This window comes from Copidosoma floridanum, unplaced genomic scaffold (genome assembly GCF_036245765.1).
Source record: "Copidosoma floridanum isolate Cflo_tuat_1 unplaced genomic scaffold, Cflo_Japanese_pri ptg000019l, whole genome shotgun sequence".
Classification (NCBI taxonomy): Eukaryota; Metazoa; Arthropoda; class Insecta; order Hymenoptera; family Encyrtidae; genus Copidosoma; species Copidosoma floridanum.
Genome location: NW_028321896.1, coordinates 20,588,905 through 20,610,217, shown reverse-complemented (window position 1 = coordinate 20,610,217; position 21,313 = coordinate 20,588,905). Strand labels below are relative to the sequence as shown.

General features: G+C 39.6%; 1 protein-coding gene across 1 annotated transcript in view; it reads left to right on the top strand.

Moving 5' to 3' along the window:
• LOC106641036 (uncharacterized) overlaps nt 1–21,313 on the top strand; it is an 80,687-nt gene that overhangs the window by 18,585 nt on the left and 40,789 nt on the right. The window contains exon 2 of the mRNA XM_089593330.1: nt 14,019–14,142. Within this exon, the coding sequence (XP_089449456.1) occupies nt 14,061–14,142 (82 nt within the window). The 5' untranslated portion in view covers nt 14,019–14,060. The remainder of the gene's footprint in view (nt 1–14,018; nt 14,143–21,313) is intronic.

Below are 21,313 nucleotides of genomic sequence, written 5' to 3'. Positions count from 1 at the left end.
GCATCGAGGCAAGGGCGCTTCCATTACAGAATTACGTTATCGTACCAAGTTTGAGTTATACCTCTATGCACTACGTATTTTCACGTTTTACGCACACCCATAAAATCAAAGTGCCTTTTCGGTATTGTACCCCGTAAGAGTTTACCAAGCGTCGCGTATAATGTGCCAAGTCATCTGTGGACGAGTCGTGATTTTTTTTGCGAGAAGAAAAAAAACCACGACAGCAAAAACCCCCATCATCGAGCCGGGGACTATTCTCGGTGTTACCCCGTTTTCCCTGTCTCTGTTTTCGTACATGTAGCTATGCCGTGCCCATATATTTCACGTATCTATATACATACCCACCCAATACATCACAAGTTTAGAGCAGTGGCACTCAAGTATTATTACACCGCGCGAGTTTTATTTTCCCAGCTTGTCTGTGAAGGAGCGGTGCTTCGAGAAAATCACATTACCCTCGAAACGGCGATGATCACGACGATACGGACCCGAAACCCTCGAGTTCGAGGGTTAAATCGTTATATACAGTGGTCCACGCTACGCGCGGTAGAAAAGTTTTTTTTTTCCAGCTCTTTAGCGGAGGAAGAAAACTTTCATCCCCCGCCCCCCCGAATCTCGGGATCATAACAGCCGTCCGTTGCGGCCTCGAACTTCCCCGGCCAAGGCTAACGCCGGTGCTTTAAAGAACTTTTGCCATTCGGCGAGCAAGTGTACATTATATGCCTACGCGCCCTCTGCGTCACGATTCGCGGCTTCGGAAATGTGGGAAAAGTCGTTCTGCAGGTATCGCTGTCTCGAGAACATAACATACAAGTGCACGCGTGTATGGACACCAAAAGGAGAGCAAACAACGATACAACCGCGAGGAGCATTCGCTTCGGAGTTCTCGCGTATGTATATTATATACGTGGGATCCTATTGTAGTTTGCTGCTTTTTCGCGGCACGTCGCCCGGAAGCCGCGTATATACCCCCAGATACGCGTAGCCCCGGGGCGTATAGGAAGCAAAGAGCATACAATAGAGTCGAGGGAATATACGGGAAAGTTATCGAAACTCGATCGGCTCGTTATCGGATGCTCGAGGAGAGACCGGGCAAGTGAGCCTCGAGTGATACTTGTTCAATTGTGTCTTGACCACTTCTGTGCTCTCTCCATGTACACGTACCGACTAGATATTGTATCGTGGTAGGGACACACCTTTATACCGACTAGTCACGCTGCGGGGCCTGCGCTAGTTTTTTTTTTTCTACCAAAATGCATACAGTATACGAGTGACACACCCCTGCATTAACCATATCATTGTAAAACAAACCAAATTGTCGATCGAGTGAAAGTATTTCGTTTGACTGGAGGTCTGCCTTTGATCGTTTAATCGACTGTACATTGAACTGTCAACAGCTCACTCGGGTGAAAATAGATTTGACACGTGCACCGTATACCTCATTGTATCCATTGATAATATGCACTCATCGCCGCGTGTTGTCCCAACTAATGATTCGAGGGCTCGTGTCGGGCTAAATAATTCATCAGCTACCGAAAGTGAATTGCGATTATTATCGGCAGCCGCTGCTGATGCTCGTGAATAATGCATGTGGCTCCCGATGCTCTCCCGAATACCGGTCAATAAAAATTGGGCAGTCGGAAAAATACCGATATCTGACGCTAGTATCAATAAAAAAAAAATTGGATGTAAAAAGCGTTTTTGACAACAGTCGACGAGCCGTCAATAATTCAAATACATCCCGATCGGTCCAGGCTGCGTATTCGCTTCAGTAGGTACGTACCTACACGTTCAGTTTTGCTCAATATAATATGAAAAACGTCAATTCAAAGGGAAAAACGTGAAAACTCATCGCGTCAAATTTTAGTAAAAGGCTGAGTTTTTCAATCGATCCAAAATACATTCATACGTACAGTTTTATAACAACTGCTGGTATCGATTCCCATTGTATGCACATTAGCAAATAAACAAAAACCGCCTCTAGGTTTTATGTGCTCCACAACAATTTTTGCCATCCTCGAGGAAATGCAATACAAACGGACCGTTATAAACACGAAGTTGTACTATCACAGAGTATAATAGAAAGACCCATTGAATGGAGTCGAGTATATTACAACGTGGATTTAGTGGCGGTACTTGCACGACACTCGATTACAGAACATCGCGGTTTAATTAAGTGAGAATCGGAGATTTATACTACATGCCTCTATATAGCTCGCAATGATGATTCGCCGAGCCGAGCGGATGATAGTAGTATACACTAAACTTGTTAACCGCAAAAGCGATGCGAGTTTGAATTGTTGCGGATTCGGCGTTTCGAATTATCTAGAATTTGCTCGAGCAACTAGTATAGGCGTATATATATATTGCTGAGATCGATGTTTCTCTGTGCTCCCGTGGTAGTGCCCCTCTCGTAAATAGAAAATTAATCATAACTTTCGATGAAAGGGTTTTTTGCTCGATATGGGAATTTTTTTTTTCTTTTCCTCTGAAAAGAAGTTTTCTATTGAGTGAAAATGATAAAAAAAAAAAAGGGGGCTAGAAGGGTTCTTTCGAGGATGAGCAAAGTGGATTCTATTTTACGCGCGAGAGGGTAAGGATTTTTCTCACTTTTGTGTACATTCTATTAGGTGCACTCAAGTTAAAATGCCGAGTTGGAATGGTTTGTTTGACCTTGATTATACGTATACGTATTGGAAAACACGAGTCATCAAATTACGTTTATTGATAAGAAAATTGTGGAATATTAATGGCTGAAACTATGTTACTCTAAATAAAATTTCATCAAAACATACAAAAAAATCTAAAAAGGATTAATTTTCATTTAACAGCGTAAAGTTTGATTTCACGCATATAGGCGGTGATGAGGTATCCGCGCGCAAACGCGTGAAAATGATCTAAGCAAAATTTTCCGCGGCAAACAATCCCATGAAACACTTAAACCTTCGACCGCGTTGCCACCAAGCTGAAATCAAAATGCACACGGTGCTCCAACGGAGCGCAATCACATGAACGTCCATCACAATCAGAGGTGGATGAAAGTCAAAGGGAGACGGAGCGGCGTGACCGGCACGTAATTCCATTCGATTTGCTCCGCAAGCTCCACGGCACGCCGGGGTGTCAAGCTCACCCAGGTGGAAAGATAAGGCCCAATGGCACCCATCGATCGATCTCTTTTGCCTGCACCTGTATCACCTGTACACTGTTTTCGTACCATTTATAAACACAATGTAAAGTGATAAAAACTATACATAAAAATCTCTGGTTTATTTGCGAACGAACAAATTCCATTCTCGATATGAGCTGTGTGAGTATATAACATGGGACAGGCTCAGAGCTTGATTGCACGTATGTATACATACACTCGACTCCCGAGTGAGATTATTAAACGCAGCTGGTGCACACACGTTAGTTTTGTATACGTTAGTAGGTTATACGCACGTTATACAAATGATGACGTACGTTCTCGCCTCCGCGCAATTTGATGGATTACAGTTTGTTCTGTCCAAGTGCAGGTATAATATATGGGTGTGTACAATATGTACTATAAACGTTATTGTTTATGGAGTAGGAGATTAGTTTGCAAAGTTGGGCGTTTTCAGTTCAAACGTACCTATTAGAATTGCTTATACTCGTGTATAATATACGAATCATACAGTTGCGCGAGAGCAAGTTTCAGCGTCACAGCTTTGAAAAATCTCACATTGTGTGATATACATTTAAATTTTTTTGCGCGCAATCCCTCGCTCATATAAAATTACTGGAAGTACCAGAGATTCACCACCTCCCCGATACAGATTCCCAACAGCAGGAGCACAGCAGATACGGTGTATATCAGTGGCTCGCGCTCCCACGAGCAACAAGAAAGACCGTATCGCGGGGCAACGGACAGTTCGAGCTCGAATTAACGCTGCGTCGGGTGCTTTCCGCAGCGATTTCCACGCCAGCCCCCGGCGATTATCAACGCGGACAGAGAGAGAGAGCACACGCGTGGTATAGCGATTTCACCTGCTTAGGTCTGTCACGTGGAAGTTGAATTTATTATTTCCAAGCACAATGCGCTGACGGTGCTTTTGGACGTTTTCGAGTTGGTCGTTCCCTTTGTGCTCGCCCATTTGCGTGCACATGGTATTGTGCATCCCCAACATGTGGTCCGACTTTGCGTGTGTTTGTAGTGGCATTTGGCCCAACCTGTGACTGTATGTTCATTCGGACTGGCAGTGTACATCGCAAAAACAAAAAGTGCAGATCGATGACCAATACTGTTTTTGTTTTTAAGCCATAATAATGGATTCTGCAAACGAGAGGTCGAATTTTTGCAACATCAACCAAACTCGGCCTACATTGAGTTCAATTCATTTTCGTTAATTAATCAATGTTTACTCTCATTTGTATAAGGTACGCTATGATTATTCGATTGAGGAATTCAAATATTTCGATGTTCGTTTGGGCGCTTGATTAATTAAACAGCCACACGCGCATATTTAGGTATACACGTTTTCCCTTTCCCGACAAAAATAATTAAGAAAAAAGCTCACAGACGAAAAAATGCATCTTCATAACCTACCGGCATCAAGATATATCTTGATACTTTTTACATTTTTTCATTTTCATACACGCACCTTCTACTTTGTGATGAATCTCTTTCCCAAGATTACTTTTCAAGAAAGCTGTACCAGATGGATCCGGGAGGAGGGGAAATTCCGTTGAACTAGATTGTGCTGCTCAACGTATAGTATAATAATATGTGACGACTAGTTCACTAATTTTTCGAACTATAATTAGAGCTAGAATCATTGGTATTCAATAAGCAGTCGTTTTCATCGACACTAATTACTGTTATTTTTTTTGCCCAAAAAACACAAAATACTATAATAGTTACAATATTTAGAACCAAAAATACTAGTATAATCATAAAATTAACTAGCTTGGCCATGTGAATCATTTAAAAGTATTCGTGTACCTGATTGTAAGAAAAGTTTCAAAAGTTGTACTCAAAGTGCACAGCACTGTGGTGAAAAGGTGAAATAACATTAAGTACCACACAAAGGGATTTTGACATTTCATATCTCGACTGAGCTCCAATTTCAGTAAATATATGCATATACTGTATCTTGTTATATACGTAACACTCGGTACGCATCTGTGGCGCAAAAGTTACGTCGCTTCTTTGTGAAAAAGACTCGCTCGATAAGATACGGAGGAAAAGGAAGGGTTAAAGTGGAGCCCATTTGCTTCCTCGTGTCTTTCCCGCTTGGATAACACATAAGCAGCGCACACCCTTGCATTGGCTGTGCGTTACATATACGTACCGTACAATATAACATAATATTATATGACATGCAAGTTTATTGAATTTGTCGCGGCTCTTGACACCGAAAAATTTTATTTTCCATCCCATACGATTCTCTATCTGCTCTTTTCGTAAGATCTTTCATACTCTTTTGGATTGAAGGGACGAGTTAACAGAGTATTTCGTTTCACATACAAAAGTCTCCTATCAATCAGCTGTAGTCGTGAACTAAAAAGACTCATTTGCATGTACTTATATCTTCATGTTACTACATGATAGGGCTTACGATAATGTATACGCACATTACATAGTAATTTCTGATATTTCGTTACATACTATGGTATAGTGCACAACGTTGCACTTTTAGATTGAATAGGTATAGATATGCACGCCGACCTTTGATGTCAAACATGCGGTAGCCTTGAACCCAACTTCCACGGACAAACATCGTTCTCCACGCGATCGGCCGCACGAGTGTGCTATTAATGATTTTCACCCCCATCCTATTATCGATGGAATTTCTTATTATTTTAATTTTATTTTTTAGAACCACATCTAAGTTTGGATAATTTAACAGTTTATTTTGAAAATGCTAACACTGGGGTGACTCATCATATTTTCCATATTTTCTAATGAAAAAAAGCTGGTCTTTATAAATTAAAAAAAAAAAAAAAAAATGAGAGGAAATAAAATTTTTCGGTGTCAAGAGCCGCGACAAATTCAATAAACTTGCATGTCATATAATATTATGTTATATTGTACGGTACGTATATGTAACGCACAGGCAATGCAAGGGTTTGCGCTGCTTTTGTGTTATCCAAGCGGGAAAGACACGAGGAAGCAAATGGGCTCCACTTTAACCCTTCCTTTTCCTCCGTATCTTATCGAGCGAGTCTTTTTCACAAAGAAGCGACGTAACTTTTGCGCCACAGATGCGTACCGAGTGTTACGTATATAACAAGATACAGTATATGCATATACTTACTGAAATTGGGGTCTTGCATGAAAAATTCCGTTTGATCGGTTGGGTGGATTGGAAAAACTGTTGGACGCGTACATGGGATAAAATAAGTAATAAGCCTTAAGTCATGAACTTTGATGTAGTTTATCTCTGATAGATTTCGTTTTTGTGCAATTGCATAAACGCAAAATGTCAATATCTAGAGTGTGTAATTCCAACTCTTCACCAAAGATACAGTGAGATTTTATAGTAACTTGAAGAATACTTCTTTTAAATTGGCAAGGCAAAAAAAGATCAATGGTAACTAAAACGAACGTTATAAGCATATAGTTATTCATCGTGTGACACTAAAAACAAGCGGTTTATTATTTCATTATGGTTATACACCAGCAGTATAATGTATTATGCCATCGATAGCAACACTTTTAAAATATCTATTCAAAACCCCGTTAATGCATTATTTTAAAACGCTTGTTATTTTACAATGTAAGCACCAACTGGCTTTAGCTCACTTATACACCTACAAACTCGAGTATTTAAAAATAAATCTGTAAATCCCACGCGCGAAATTTTCTACTATTCGCTAACAGCGGATAATATTTATCAATCCAATAGCTGCGGTGAAAATACCTCGTACGTCGCACCGCCCGGAGAAACGCACGTTTCCATGTACTCGTGAATAGAAAAATCAGTAGCAGCGCGTGGGTGCGAGAAATAGAATTTTCTCCATAGAGAGAGAGAGCAAAATAAAAATTCCTATAAAAATTTCTCCCACGTCGTTCACAGTATTACAGTGCACGGGGTCGTGAAATTCTCAAAAATGGCTATTTTCATGTTTCGCATAGGTGTGAATGGACAAGATTTTACATCCTGGACGGTCGCCTCGAAACACCCAAGCTCGTCCCATCGATCGGCCAACTTGAGAGCTATATAAGTACAACAATAAAGGTTACACGATGCCCTGGAACATCTAAGGCTGTTCTCGTCAATTAGCCTCCCTTGGTATATATATATAGAAACCCTTCCTCTTCCCCTAAATGCGCGTCTGCCTCGAGGTAATTAATAGTGGCCTGCGCTTCGATAGCAATTAAGTATAGTCGCCATTTCACTGGCGTCGTAACTGCAGACGAACAACACCTTATATATGTATTGTATACAGCGAACACATTCCCGCAACACATGCACGATGGGCGTGTGCACCTGCATCTTACATAATAAATACACGCGTGGCTGCCGATGGCTTACCCCGTCCCAATTCTCCGTACAGCACTCAGCTACCCTGTGGATCAGCATCTATATATACTATATATTATCAATATACACCCTTCAAGCCGCGGCGCTACCAAGTTCGACACTACGTGTATACAGTGTTTACCGCTTTCACGTATCTCATGAATTAATCCGATAGCTGACGTCGTCGTTTTCTTGTTTACGTGGATATAAGTACAACGTATGTGCCAGTGCCAATACCGGCCCTGCGCAACTTTGATCGTAATCTTGTACCGATAGCCGTATAGGTATATCGAGCGACACTCGAGGAGCGCAAACGAGGAATACCATACTGATTTGGAAGCGAACAAACAAAAAGTTGGTCAAAGCTCACCGCAACGGATCACCACCGATTGGCCGGAGCGTCCGACCAAGTCCAATGAAAGCCGAGCAAAGTACGTGTCCAGGAGCGACTTTGGTGGAGAGCGTCGAAAGGACGAGGTGTAGCCTTTCACCGCAAGAGCAAGCCAGTTGCCGATCGATCGCTCCCTCGGCCTTGCAAACCCCTCGCTTCCCCGACAATCTCCCGCAAGAGGGGCGCGTGCACAGATTACACTCGCACCGCGAGGGAGCTCCCGGATTCACTCAACCGATCCCCGTGAATACGCTTACCCCCCCCCCCCCCTCCCTCGGACGATCTATATTTGATTTCGTTTTCTTGGGAGCGCCCCGTCTCTCTTGGCTCTTTCGGGGATTCATCTCGCCGGGCCGATACAGTATACACACTCACACGAGTATCGGGCGGAGGTTAATTTAAAAAAGAAGCCCACTGCCCCCGTTTTCCTTTCCTCCGGAAGGGAATCGCTGGCGCGGAAACTCCGGGCAGGCTTATATTTACGCTGCGTAATTTCTTATATATACAATACGTATGTACGGCGTTGGGGGGTGGGGGCTTCAAAATTAATGATCATTTGGACCTTGGGTGTGAAAGAGAAAAAACTTTTAATTGCTCTCGCGGGGCTTCCGTTTTGTCTGTCGGGGCGAAAAGCCCCTCTTTAGACCGCAGCGACCGAATTCTCGGTATACTCAACGGGGCCAAACGGGCGGCAACTCAAATTCCCGGCTCTCCTCTGATGATGCCACCCGCTCGTTGTTACACAGGGGGATGAGGCACCTTTTTTTTCGTGAAAACATCCTCTTTTCACTCCAACTGTAAAAGAAACAGAGCAGTAATTGTATCATCACGGAGCCTAACAATCTCGTTGTTGAGTTGCAGTGTCCGTTTTTAATCAACAAATCGCTACATGGAAGCGGATACCGTGTTTTTATACGGGGAGATGGGTGGAAACACGATAGGTACACGCGTACCTTACAATATATTCGTGCCTATACGCGTAAACTCTGCAGTCTGTTGCAGCACGTATATGTATATATGCTGCTACATATTAGCAGCGCAGGGGGTGATTGAAGTGACGGTCGGGAAATCAGACTCTCACGGTTCGGGAAAGCTTAATCATCGACGCGCGCGCCTCGTCTCTTTCCACCCTCTCTGCTGACTCGATTTGACCCTCTTTTGCGGCTCACATTGCTGGCGCAGCTATATATGTTATCCTCGTTTGCTCTCCGGTGATCGAGCGCCATCCATCCGCAGGCTTACCCGACTCAGCTGTCACTACTCACGGCCCGTGCACGGCAGATTCGAAAGATCATCATCCGTGCGCTTTGTTTATACATTGAGACGAATGGATGCAAGCTCACCCGATCTATTTGGGAAAACAGATCTTTCCTCGAGTAAATAAATACAAAGTGGGAGATCTCGACGGATCGGTATATACGAAAACAAAATCCATTGACTCGTCGAGCGAGTTGTTGGCTGATGAGCTTTTTTTCCCCATCTGTACATCTTTGTATTTGGAAGAGAAAAAAAAGTAAGCAAGAAATAATGTACTCGCGTCTCGCGTGGACGGGACATTAATCGTAACGTCGAGACTGTAGGGCCACATCTCCGGAAATCCGATCGGCGCTCGAACGGAGCAAGCGAGCTTTCGAGGTGGTGGCCGAGTGCTTGATACGCTCGCGCTCCCGTGGCTGTTTTTGTGTATACATAGCTACTCCTCGCAGGTGCTGCCGGCGCTTAATTGCCGCTGCGTGCGCTAAAAGGGACGGGCAAATATTTGCAAGTAGCGACGAGCCTCTACGCGGTGGAATCGGGTGGCGCTCGGTAGTGGAGGAAATGTATTTTTTTTCTTTTTTTTTTTTCACGTCCCACCGATCGATTGGCAGAAAAAAAAAAAAGTTATTTGGTCTCCCTTCTCTGTTTATTTTTGTTCGTGGAAATATGAATTTTACGGGCGCAGCGAAATTGGACTACTGCCTGTTATTAGCGCTTCTACAACGCGGGCTAGTTCAATTTTCGGTGATTGAACGATAGGACAATCGGAAAATTTTTCGAGGGAAGATACAAATCGTAACTCTCGAATTTCTTCAATTCGAGTTGTTTCAATTTCTACGAGGGTGCCAATCAAATTTTCGTTTATGCACAGCTACAAGTTTTCAATGGCAGCAAATTTTTACCTTTCTTTCAGCAACATGAAAATTAAAACAATATCGGAGCAAAAATATTTCCATGTCTAAAGAGCTCGTTTGTACCTTCAGTATAGTTACCGATAATTATTAAGTGGGTGAAAAATTAAACTAAGATTATATAAGGCACGTACAAAAATATTGTCAAAAATACTATTGAAAATAAAGTTAGCACTGTCAAGCGTTTTATTAAAAAACACGTCGATGCAACATGAGTTCATTTTATACCTTTCTGTGATCCTCGAGAGCATTCATTTAAAATTTCATAACAAATGGGTTTGATTATTTTTCCAAATAGTTTGTAAAACGTGTAGAAAAACGTTAAAAGTACACGGGGCACAAGGCTGGACTCCTCGAATAGGCGTTTTCCAGGCAAAAGCCAAATTGCGGATGCTGTTTTGTTGCTCCGTGCTCCCCCTCATTGTATGTTTAATTAGAATGCTCGTGCTTCCTCGTTATGGTAAAGAGATTAGTATTTTCATTAAAGGCTCAGGGAATAACATTTTTTATGCCGTGACAGTAAAGCTGGAGCCGCGTTGTAATTAAATAAAAACTTTGAAAGCGCGCTCGACTGGACCGACGAGGGCGCGTGTTATGCATAGTTCTGGCATTTAAACCACACTTGCCACAATAGCTTGGCTTGGATATTATTTATGAAAAAAAAAATATATATAACGAAAAATAACCTGTCAAATTCTATTGAAATACACGTCCCCATGATACACTCTTATTTGTATTTGTATTTTTTTTTTTTTTTTGACGTGTGAAACGGAATTTCCGAAATGGAGTGATTACAATTTTTTTATTATAAATTTGTTCTGAGCTATACGCTGGGCTCGACTCTATCGACACTTAAATTTAAATTCATGTTCATTTTAATGCAGTTTTTAAAATACTTAAAAAAAACCATTACGGTAACGACAGCTTATTTATTTTACCGAGACAAACTCCGTACATACTCGACGATATTGCTACTAACTATATTCGCATTTGAAGTTGGAAAAAAAAACTTGACGATGCACTCGACAGCTTCAACATACTTAGGAAACAGCCAATTTCGAGCGTCCAAGAGTTGACTTTTCGACCCAACGAAAGATTTTCTACACGCAATTTGAAAGCGTTGCGGCCAAGACCAAAATAAGTGAAATTGATTTGAAAATATTTCAAAAGCTTTTTCAATAAATTCATCCTTTTACCTGAATATAAAAAACCTATGATGAAAAGTACTTGCCCTTCAACTCCAATTACGTAGATAAAAGTAAGTACAGAAGAAATGTATGTTTTTCAATAAAAATTTGTAGATTAAAATATATAAACAATGTACCCTTGCAACTGAAATATGCGCGTGCAAGAGGATGAAAAAAAAAAAAAAAAAGAGAGAGAGAGAGAAATCTTTTACTGGAAGCGTGTCTAGTTTATCCTTGGATGCTCGGGCCGTAAATTTATATCCACATCTATATGTGTACAGTGTACAGGTATGCCCGTGCTCGCGGAACAATACTAGGTATATCCAAGCCCATCGCATCGCGTGTTTACCATTTCAAGAGCGAGCACTGCACTGTGTGAGCGGTGGGATAAATAAAAGGAAGAAAAAAGTGTGTGGAGGGGAGGGAGGGGCTGAAAAGCTGAAACTTTGGTAGAAGCAGCACTTAGCGAAATGAGGCAAGTAGGTGCCAAGCGGAGGGAGATAGAAAATCAGCGTGAAGGGGGTCGCTCGGCTTATAGGGCGTTAATGCCACATTAGCCACGGCAGCTACAGCATCGCGCGCCCTACTCCCACGTATCCATACAGCCAAACCCCTTTGCCCCTGCTTTTGCCGCGGTCTCGTACACCGTAGAGATAATATTGAAGATTGAAACACCGTTAAGATGTAACAATTGCACGACATAACATTCCCCCAATTGTTAGTTATCTTTGAAATAAGCCTTGAAGTGACACGATCGAGCAGATACTGGATGAAAAGAAAGGCTTCAAAAACGATTGCACGAGCTTGACAGCTCCTGCTATATCTGCTGCCGAAGCAACTAGACAGACAGACGTGAGCCCGAGGATTTCACCCTCTCCGGCACTCTGCTGCAGGTGCAACATACCCTTTCTCCCGCCGGCCCGCAAATATTAGCTCGACCCTACGCGAGGCTTTATTCCTCCACCCTGTCTACATGCATCCGTTTTGTTTCCCGTGAATCTCGGCTGATTTTCCAGCCGCGACAAAGGCGCAAAGCTTTCGACATTGGATGGATCCTACAACATTTTGTTACACGAGTGGCGCAAGCATCGCGGCACCTGTAGATCACACAAGCTTATAACTCGTCTCCTCGTCGGTATAGGGAGCACGCGATAGAGGAGCGCTCAATATCCTTCCGTGTGCTCGGCTCGGGGGAAAGAAAAAGAAAAAGAAAAAAAAAAGAAAATAACGAAGGACAGCCGATGCACAAGGAGCGCTTGTTTGACACCGATGCCATTATTGAGCTCGGAGCTCTAGTTGCTGAACAACCGAGTGCCTATATAAGTACACGGGGGTGGGATACATTTGTTTACCGATGCGGAAAAAGATATCGCTGCCGCGATAAGAGCTCAGGTCACGGCTTCGTGGGAGCGAGGGAGATTGGTGTGTGTGTGTGTGTGTATTTGTCCAGAGGTCGAGGGAATCTCATGCTGACCCCCTTGAATGTGCCGTGTAATAGCATAGCAGTCGCTGCATTGAAATTGAACCTGTCCTCCGCAGGTATATCATATAATACACCGTTGGTATACCCACTCGCGGGTACGCGGTGTGTATATACGTATAATATATACACCTAAAAAAGACGCCGAGTTGCCGAGGGTAGACACGTGCTATAAAAGCTCTCAGCCCCCGAGGATTCCCGTGGACGGCTCTCCTTACCTCTACATCTTTTATATTAACTCCGTTATTCTGACTGCCGTCTTGGCTGCACCTCGGACGATCGAATGGATGAATTTCCAAAACATTACGGGGTGTTTTTCGGCTACCTTTCGCCGATCGTCATCCATACGTTGATACTCGATATCGCGGATGAAGCGTTTTCCCGTGCTCTTATCGCTGCTGATATTGCGCGGTAGCTCGTAAACGGGGTTGTATAACGTAAGGGGTTTTATGCACTATCGGGAGTACCTGTATTTACGGGGCTGGTGCAGCTTGCTTTGTGCTGCGTCAGGCTCTTTACTCGAGTTGACATTACCCGTTATATATTACTGCTAAGAGATGCGCATGAGTTAGTAACACAAGCTAGCAGTTTCGCGGCTGAGTGTATCAGACACGAGTAGCCTGGGAAAACTAATTCGTAAACTCCCGTTTGATCGGGGGAGTTATTGTGTACTATTATTACATATATATTATATGTCCGGTGAAACTGTACTCGAAATAATGTGTGTGTGTGTGTGATGATGTTGCAAAATGCTCGTCGTCCATAAATCATGAACACTAGTATTACCAATCGTTTGTTTGTTTATTTGGTTACGTTATAAATCAAATCGTTGTTTTAATCGAGCGATGATTGTATAATATATATAATATATGGCGATAGATTTCATTTGGTTGGACTTGATAATTTTGTCGCGAATTTCGTAGTCCGTTTGTGGGTACTGTATGACCTTTTTTTTTTTTTTCTTTTTTTTTCTTTCCCGAGCAAACAAAGCGCGCTGGCGAGCCCGTTAGAAAAAGAGTCAAGTTGCAGTAGGTTTTCGGGACAAAGCTCTTGAGCTCGACTCGTATTTGCGTATGAATCTACGATGGGTCGGGGGACTGACTGTATTATCTATGTGTGCGCCTATCTGCTCGTAGGGCACTTTTCTGACTCCATTTCTCCTTACATATAATGATTCATGTTATACCATCCTTGGCATCGATTCAAACTGTTGTTTTTTGTATTTTATCAACACCCCACAAAATTTATTATCCAACGTTCAATATTGTGCAACCGAGTTTTAATATTTTGTTGTTTTTATGTTGCAGGAATACCTGCACCAAAACTGAGGGGCCTGTGGAGAAAGAGATGTCGTCGACGGCAGTCAGACCCAAGCCAACGCTGCCCACGATCGCCCACTCGAAGAGACCTATCATCATCTATCCGACAGGTGGTAATGTTTTAACTACTCCCCTACTTATAACACGTATATTATATATATTGTGAATTTGTAAGATTGGATTACCAATATGAATTCATCGCTTTTTTTCCTTTTAAATAATCAAAAGATTATAAGCTAATAGCTCTTACAAACTGCTTTCATTTCTTTGAAACTGAATATAAAAAAAAAAGATTTATATTAAGGGCCTTAAAATGATTTTCGTCGATCTCGATCTGCCCCTTTTTGCTAATATTCGTACCTACTTTGTCAACGACTATAGCGAAGATGAAAATTTGATAAAAATCGTGCCAACATTTTTATTGCACAAGAATAATCATAATAAATACTTCAATTTTAAGAAATATTGGGGCAATTAAACCATATGCTTTCACAAACAATAAGTCAAGTTTTTGATCTTATTGCTTTATATAAAACTGGGGGAAAGAGTTGGTCTACTTCATTTAATTCATATGCTTTAAAGGTTTCGGAGTCAACTCGACATCTCCGATGGTATTGATAAATCCCGTTACTACGCCAAATTTTGGAGCACAGTATCCTTGTCAGTTTTTTGCTTATAAATATGATGGAAAAAAAAAAATGTGAGTGTGCATTTTTTCCGATGATCCGTCTGACAAATTGATCTCAGCTAAAAATGAGCCCAAGTAGAATAGGCCTTCTCGCACACTTGCCCTTCAAATTCGCCAACCTTCGCATAAACAGCCTAAGATAGAGGTCGTCGAAAAGGTAGAAGTAAAAACTTACAGCGGCAGTACACGCAACCCCCTATTAATAACACAACAGCTCACTGCTGAGAGAAAACAGCTCGGAAAACAGTGCAAAACGCTCTCGCGCAACAGTGACGCTGATACAACCACAAGTTGGTGCTTATTGAAGAGAAACCCTGAATTCGTGCATGGCCCAACCGTAGTCCTTCCTACAAGGCTATCGCACTAGGTTATCTGGCGCCCCCATCGGAACAAAGGCCGAGTGGGTAGATGCAGCATGACGGTAAACTCACTCAGGGAGTAGATCGGACCAAAAAAAGATCCCTGGCCATCGATTCGAAATTAAAATTTTGTACACGCGATACTCTCAGAGGTCAATAGCAACAATGCCTCCAAGGTGCTTTTTGTATCACCTTCACCAACCAACTGTTAAACTCTACATGTGTGTGCATGCGCGTTCACGCCTACGTGCTCCCCCTCTGTGTAGAGTTTGCATAATTTAAATATTGTTCTAAATCAAGACGGGCACTCTTAAGGCTATGTCCTCGTAAACCAAAAGGCCTTGCAGTTCAAAAAAACGTTTATGCATAAAAATATTATATTTTAGGGACTAGGCTTTAGCCGGTGCTTTGTAAAATACTTATATAGATGAATAAGCTTCCTAGGTAGTCCACTGTATCGATAAAAACGGCGACGAAGCCATGATAGTCCTCCGATTTTAAAGAAATGGGCTCTGAAATTATCGAAAACTTAAAACGCCTGTAACTCTGTAAATAATGGAGATACAGCGAAAATAGCCATATTTTCGGATCATTAAAAATAAAAAAATAAAATTAATTTTTTTCGTAATCTATGCCATAGCCAGTGCTTTGTTAGACAAATATATGGTCAATAAGCTCCCTAGGTTGTCCACTGTATCGATACAATTGTCTACGAAGCCATGATAGTCCTTTGATTTGAAAAAAATGTGCTCTGAAATTATCGAAAACTTAAAACGCCTGTAACTCCGTAAATAATAGAGATACAGCAAAAATAGCCATATTTTCGGATCATTAAAAATAAAAAAAAAAATAAATTTCTTTCGTTATCTAGGCCTTAGCCGGTGCTTTGTTAGACAAATATATGGTGAAATAAGCTTTCTAGGTAGTCCACTGTATCGATACAAACGTCTACGAAGCCATAATAGTCCTTTGATTTAGAAAAAATGGGCTCTGAAATTATCAAAAAATTAAAACGCCTGTAACTCCGTAAATAATGGAGATACAGCAAAAATAGCCATATTTTCGGATCATCAAAAATAAAAAAAAATAAAAAATTTCTCTCGTAATCTAGGCCTTAGCCGGTACTTTGTTAGACAAATGTATAGTCAAATAAGCTTCTTAGGTAGTCCACTGTATCAATAGAATTGTCTACGAAGCCATGAAAGTCCTTCGATTTAAAAAAAATGGGCTCTAAAATTATCGAAAACTTAAAACGCCTGTAACTCCGTAAATAATGGAGATACAGCGAAAATAGCCATATTTTCGGATCATCAAAAATAAAAAAAAATAAAAAATTTCTCTCGTAATCTAGGCCTTAGCCAGTGCTTTGTTAGACAAATATATGGTCAAATAAGCTTCCTAGGTTGTCCACTGTATCGATACAAACGTCTACGAAGCCATGATAGTCCTTTGATTTAAAAAAAATGGGCTCTGAAATTATCGAAAAATTAAAACGCCTGTAACTCCGTAAATAATGGAGATACAGCGAAAATAGCCATATTTTCGGATCATCAAAAATAAAAAAAAATAAAAAATTTCTCCCGTAATCTAGGCCTAAGCCAGTGCTTTGTTAGACAAGTAAATGGTCAAATAAGCTTTCTAGGTAGTCCACTGTATCGATACAAACGTCTACGAAGCCATGATAGTCCTTTAATTTAAAAAAAATGGGCTCTAAAATTATCGAAAACTTAAAACGCTCGTAACTCTGTAAATAATGGAGATACAGCGAAAATAGCTATATTTTCGGATCATTAAAATTAAAAAAAAAAAAAAAAAATTTCTTTCGTAATTTAAGCCTTAGCCAGTGCTTTGTTAGACTAATATATGGTCAAATAAGCTTCCTAGGTTGTCCACTATATCGATACAAACGTCTACGAAGCCATGATAGTCCTTTGATTTAAAAAAAATGGGCTCTGAAATTATCGAAAACTTAAAACGCCTGTAACTCCGTAAATAATAGAGATACAGCAAAAATAGCCATATTTTCGGATCATTAAAAATAAAAAAAAAGTTAAAAATTTCTCTCGTAATCTAGGCCTTAGCCAGTGCTTTGTTAGACAAGTAAATGGTCAATTAAGCTTTCTAGGTAGTCAATGTATCGATACAAACGTCTACGAAGCCATGATAGTCCTTTAATTTAAAAAAAATGGGCTCTAAAATTATCGAAAACTTAAAACGCTCGTAACTCTGTAAATAATGGAGATACAGCGAAAATAGCTATATTTTCAGATCATTAAAATTAAAAAAAAAAATAAAAAATTGCTTTCGTAATTTAAGCCTTAGCCAGTGCTTTGTTAGACTAATATATGGTCAAATAAGCTTTCTAGGTAGTCCACTGTATCGATACAAACGTCTACGAAGCCATGATAGTCCTTTGATTTAAAAAAAATGGGCTCTAAAATTATCGAAAACTTAAAACGCCTGTCACTCTGTAAATAATGGAGATACAGCGAAAATAGCCATATTTTCGGATCATTAGAAATAAAAGGAAAATAAAAAATTTCTTTCGTGATCTAAGCCTTAGCCAGTGCTTTGTTAGACAAGTAAATGGTCAAATAAGCTTTCTAGGTAGTCCACTGTATCGATACAAACGTCTACGAAGCCATGATAGTCCTTTGATTTAAAAAAAATGGGCTCTGAAATTATCGGAAACTTAAAACGCCTGTAACTCCGTAAATAATGGAGATACAACGAAAATAGCAATATTTTCGGATCATTTAAAATAAAAAAAAAATAAAAAATTTCTCTCGTAATCTAGGCCTTAGCCAGTGCTTTGTTAGACAAGTAAATAGTCAAATAAGCTTTCTAGGTAGTCCACTGTATCGATACAAACGTCTACGAAGCCATGATAGTCCTTTGATTTGAAAAAAATGGGCTCTAAAATTATCGAAAACTTAAAACGCCTGTAACTCTGTAAATAATGGAGATACAGCTGAAATAGCCATATTTTCGGATCATCAAAAATAAAAAGAAATAAAAAATTTCTCTCGTAATCTAGGCCTCAGCCGGTGCTTTGTTAGACAAATATATGAACAAATAAGCTTTCTAGGTAGTCCACTGTATCGATACAAACGTCTACGAAGCCATGAAAGTCCTTTGATTTGAAAAAAATGTGCTCTGAAATTATCGAAAACTTAAAACGCCTGTAACTCCGTAAATAATAGAGATACAGCAAAAATAGCCATATTTTCGGATCATTAAAAATAAAAAAAAAGTAAAAAATTTCTCTCGTAATCTAGGCCTCAGCCGGTGCTTTGATAGACAAATATATGAACAAATAAGCTTTCTAGGTAGTCCACTGTATCGATACAAACGTCTACGAAGCCATGAAAGTCCTTTGATTTAAAAAAAATGGGCTCTAAAATTATCGAAAACTTAAAACGCTCGTAACTCTGTAAATAATGGAGATACAGCGAAAATAGCTATATTTTCGGATCATTAAAATTAAAAAAAAAAATAAAAAATTTCTTTCGTAATTTAAGCCTTAGCCAGTGCTTTGTTAGACTAATATATGGTCAAATAAGCTTCCTAGGTTGTCCACTATATCGATACAAACGTCTACGAAGCCATGATAGTCCTTTGATTTAAAAAAAATGGGCTCTGAAATTATCGAAAACTTAAAACGCCTGTAACTCCGTAAATAATGGAGATACAGCGAAAATAGCCATATTTTCGGATCATCAAAAATAAAAAAAAATAAAAAATTTCTCTCGTAATCTAGGCCTCAGCCAGTGCTTTGTTAGACAAGTAAATGGTCAAATAAGCTTTCTAGGTAGTCCACTGTATCGATACAAACGTCTACGAAGCCATGATAGTCCTTCGATTTAAAAAAAATGGGCTCTAAAATTATCGAAAAATTAAAACGCCTGTAACTCCGTAAATAATGGAGATACAGCGAAAATAGCCATATTTTCGGATCATCAAAAATAAAAAAAAATAAAAAATTTCTCTCGTAATCTAGGCCTTAGCCAGTGCTTTGTTAGACAAATATATGGTCAAATAAGCTTCCTAGGTTGTCCACTGTATCGATACAAACGTCTACGAAGCCATGATAGTCCTTTGATTTAAAAAAAATGGGCTCTGAAATTATCGAAAACTTAAAACGCCTGTAACTCCGTAAATAATGGAGATACAGCGAAAATAGCCATATTTTCGGATCATCAAAAATAAAAAAAAATAAAAAATTTCTCTCGTAATCTAGGCCTTAGCCAGTGCTTTGTTAGACAAATATATGGTCAAATAAGCTTCCTAGGTTGTCCACTGTATCGATACAAACGTCTACGAAGCCATGATAGTCCTTTGATTTAAAAAAAATGGGCTCTGAAATTATCGAAAAATTAAAACGCCTGTAACTCCGTAAATAATGGAGATACAGCGAAAATAGCCATATTTTCGGATCATCAAAAATAAAAAAAAATAAAAAATTTCTCCCGTAATCTAGGCCTAAGCCAGTGCTTTGTTAGACAAGTAAATGGTCAAATAAGCTTTCTAGGTAGTCCACTGTATCGATACAAACGTCTACGAAGCCATGATAGTCCTTTAATTTAAAAAAAATGGGCTCTAAAATTATCGAAAACTTAAAACGCTCGTAACTCTGTAAATAATGGAGATACAGCGAAAATAGCTATATTTTCGGATCATTAAAATTAAAAAAAAAAAAAAAAAATTTCTTTCGTAATTTAAGCCTTAGCCAGTGCTTTGTTAGACTAATATATGGTCAAATAAGCTTCCTAGGTTGTCCACTATATCGATACAAACGTCTACGAAGCCATGATAGTCCTTTGATTTAAAAAAAATGGGCTCTGAAATTATCGAAAACTTAAAACGCCTGTAACTCCGTAAATAATAGAGATACAGCAAAAATAGCCATATTTTCGGATCATTAAAAATAAAAAAAAAGTTAAAAATTTCTCTCGTAATCTAGGCCTTAGCCAGTGCTTTGTTAGACAAGTAAATGGTCAATTAAGCTTTCTAGGTAGTCAATGTATCGATACAAACGTCTACGAAGCCATGATAGTCCTTTAATTTAAAAAAAATGGGCTCTAAAATTATCGAAAACTTAAAACGCTCGTAACTCTGTAAATAATGGAGATACAGCGAAAATAGCTATATTTTCAGATCATTAAAATTAAAAAAAAAAATAAAAAATTGCTTTCGTAATTTAAGCCTTAGCCAGTGCTTTGTTAGACTAATATATGGTCAAATAAGCTTTCTAGGTAGTCCACTGTATCGATACAAACGTCTACGAAGCCATGATAGTCCTTTGATTTAAAAAAAATGGGCTCTAAAATTATCGAAAACTTAAAACGCCTGTCACTCTGTAAATAATGGAGATACAGCGAAAATAGCCATATTTTCGGATCATTAGAAATAAAAGGAAAATAAAAAATTTCTTTCGTGATCTAAGCCTTAGCCAGTGCTTTGTTAGACAAGTAAATGGTCAAATAAGCTTTCTAGGTAGTCCACTGTATCGATACAAACGTCTACGAAGCCATGATAGTCCTTTGATTTAAAAAAAATGGGCTCTGAAATTATCGGAAACTTAAAACGCCTGTAACTCCGTAAATAATGGAGATACAACGAAAATAGCAATATTTTCGGATCATTTAAAATAAAAAAAAATAAAAAATTTCTCTCGTAATCTAGGCCTTAGCCAGTGCTTTGTTAGACAAGTAAATAGTCAAATAAGCTTTCTAGGTAGTCCACTGTATCGATACAAACGTCTACGAAGCCATGATAGTCCTTTGATTTGAAAAAAATGGGCTCTAAAATTATCGAAAACTTAAAACGCCTGTAACTCTGTAAATAATGGAGATACAGCTGAAATAGCCATATTTTCGGATCATCAAAAATAAAAAGAAATAAAAAATTTCTCTCGTAATCTAGGCCTCAGCCGGTGCTTTGTTAGACAAATATATGAACAAATAAGCTTTCTAGGTAGTCCACTGTATCGATACAAACGTCTACGAAGCCATGAAAGTCCTTTGATTTGAAAAAAATGTGCTCTGAAATTATCGAAAACTTAAAACGCCTGTAACTCCGTAAATAATAGAGATACAGCAAAAATAGCCATATTTTCGGATCATTAAAAATAAAAAAAAAGTAAAAAATTTCTCTCGTAATCTAGGCCTCAGCCGGTGCTTTGATAGACAAATATATGAACAAATAAGCTTTCTAGGTAGTCCACTGTATCGA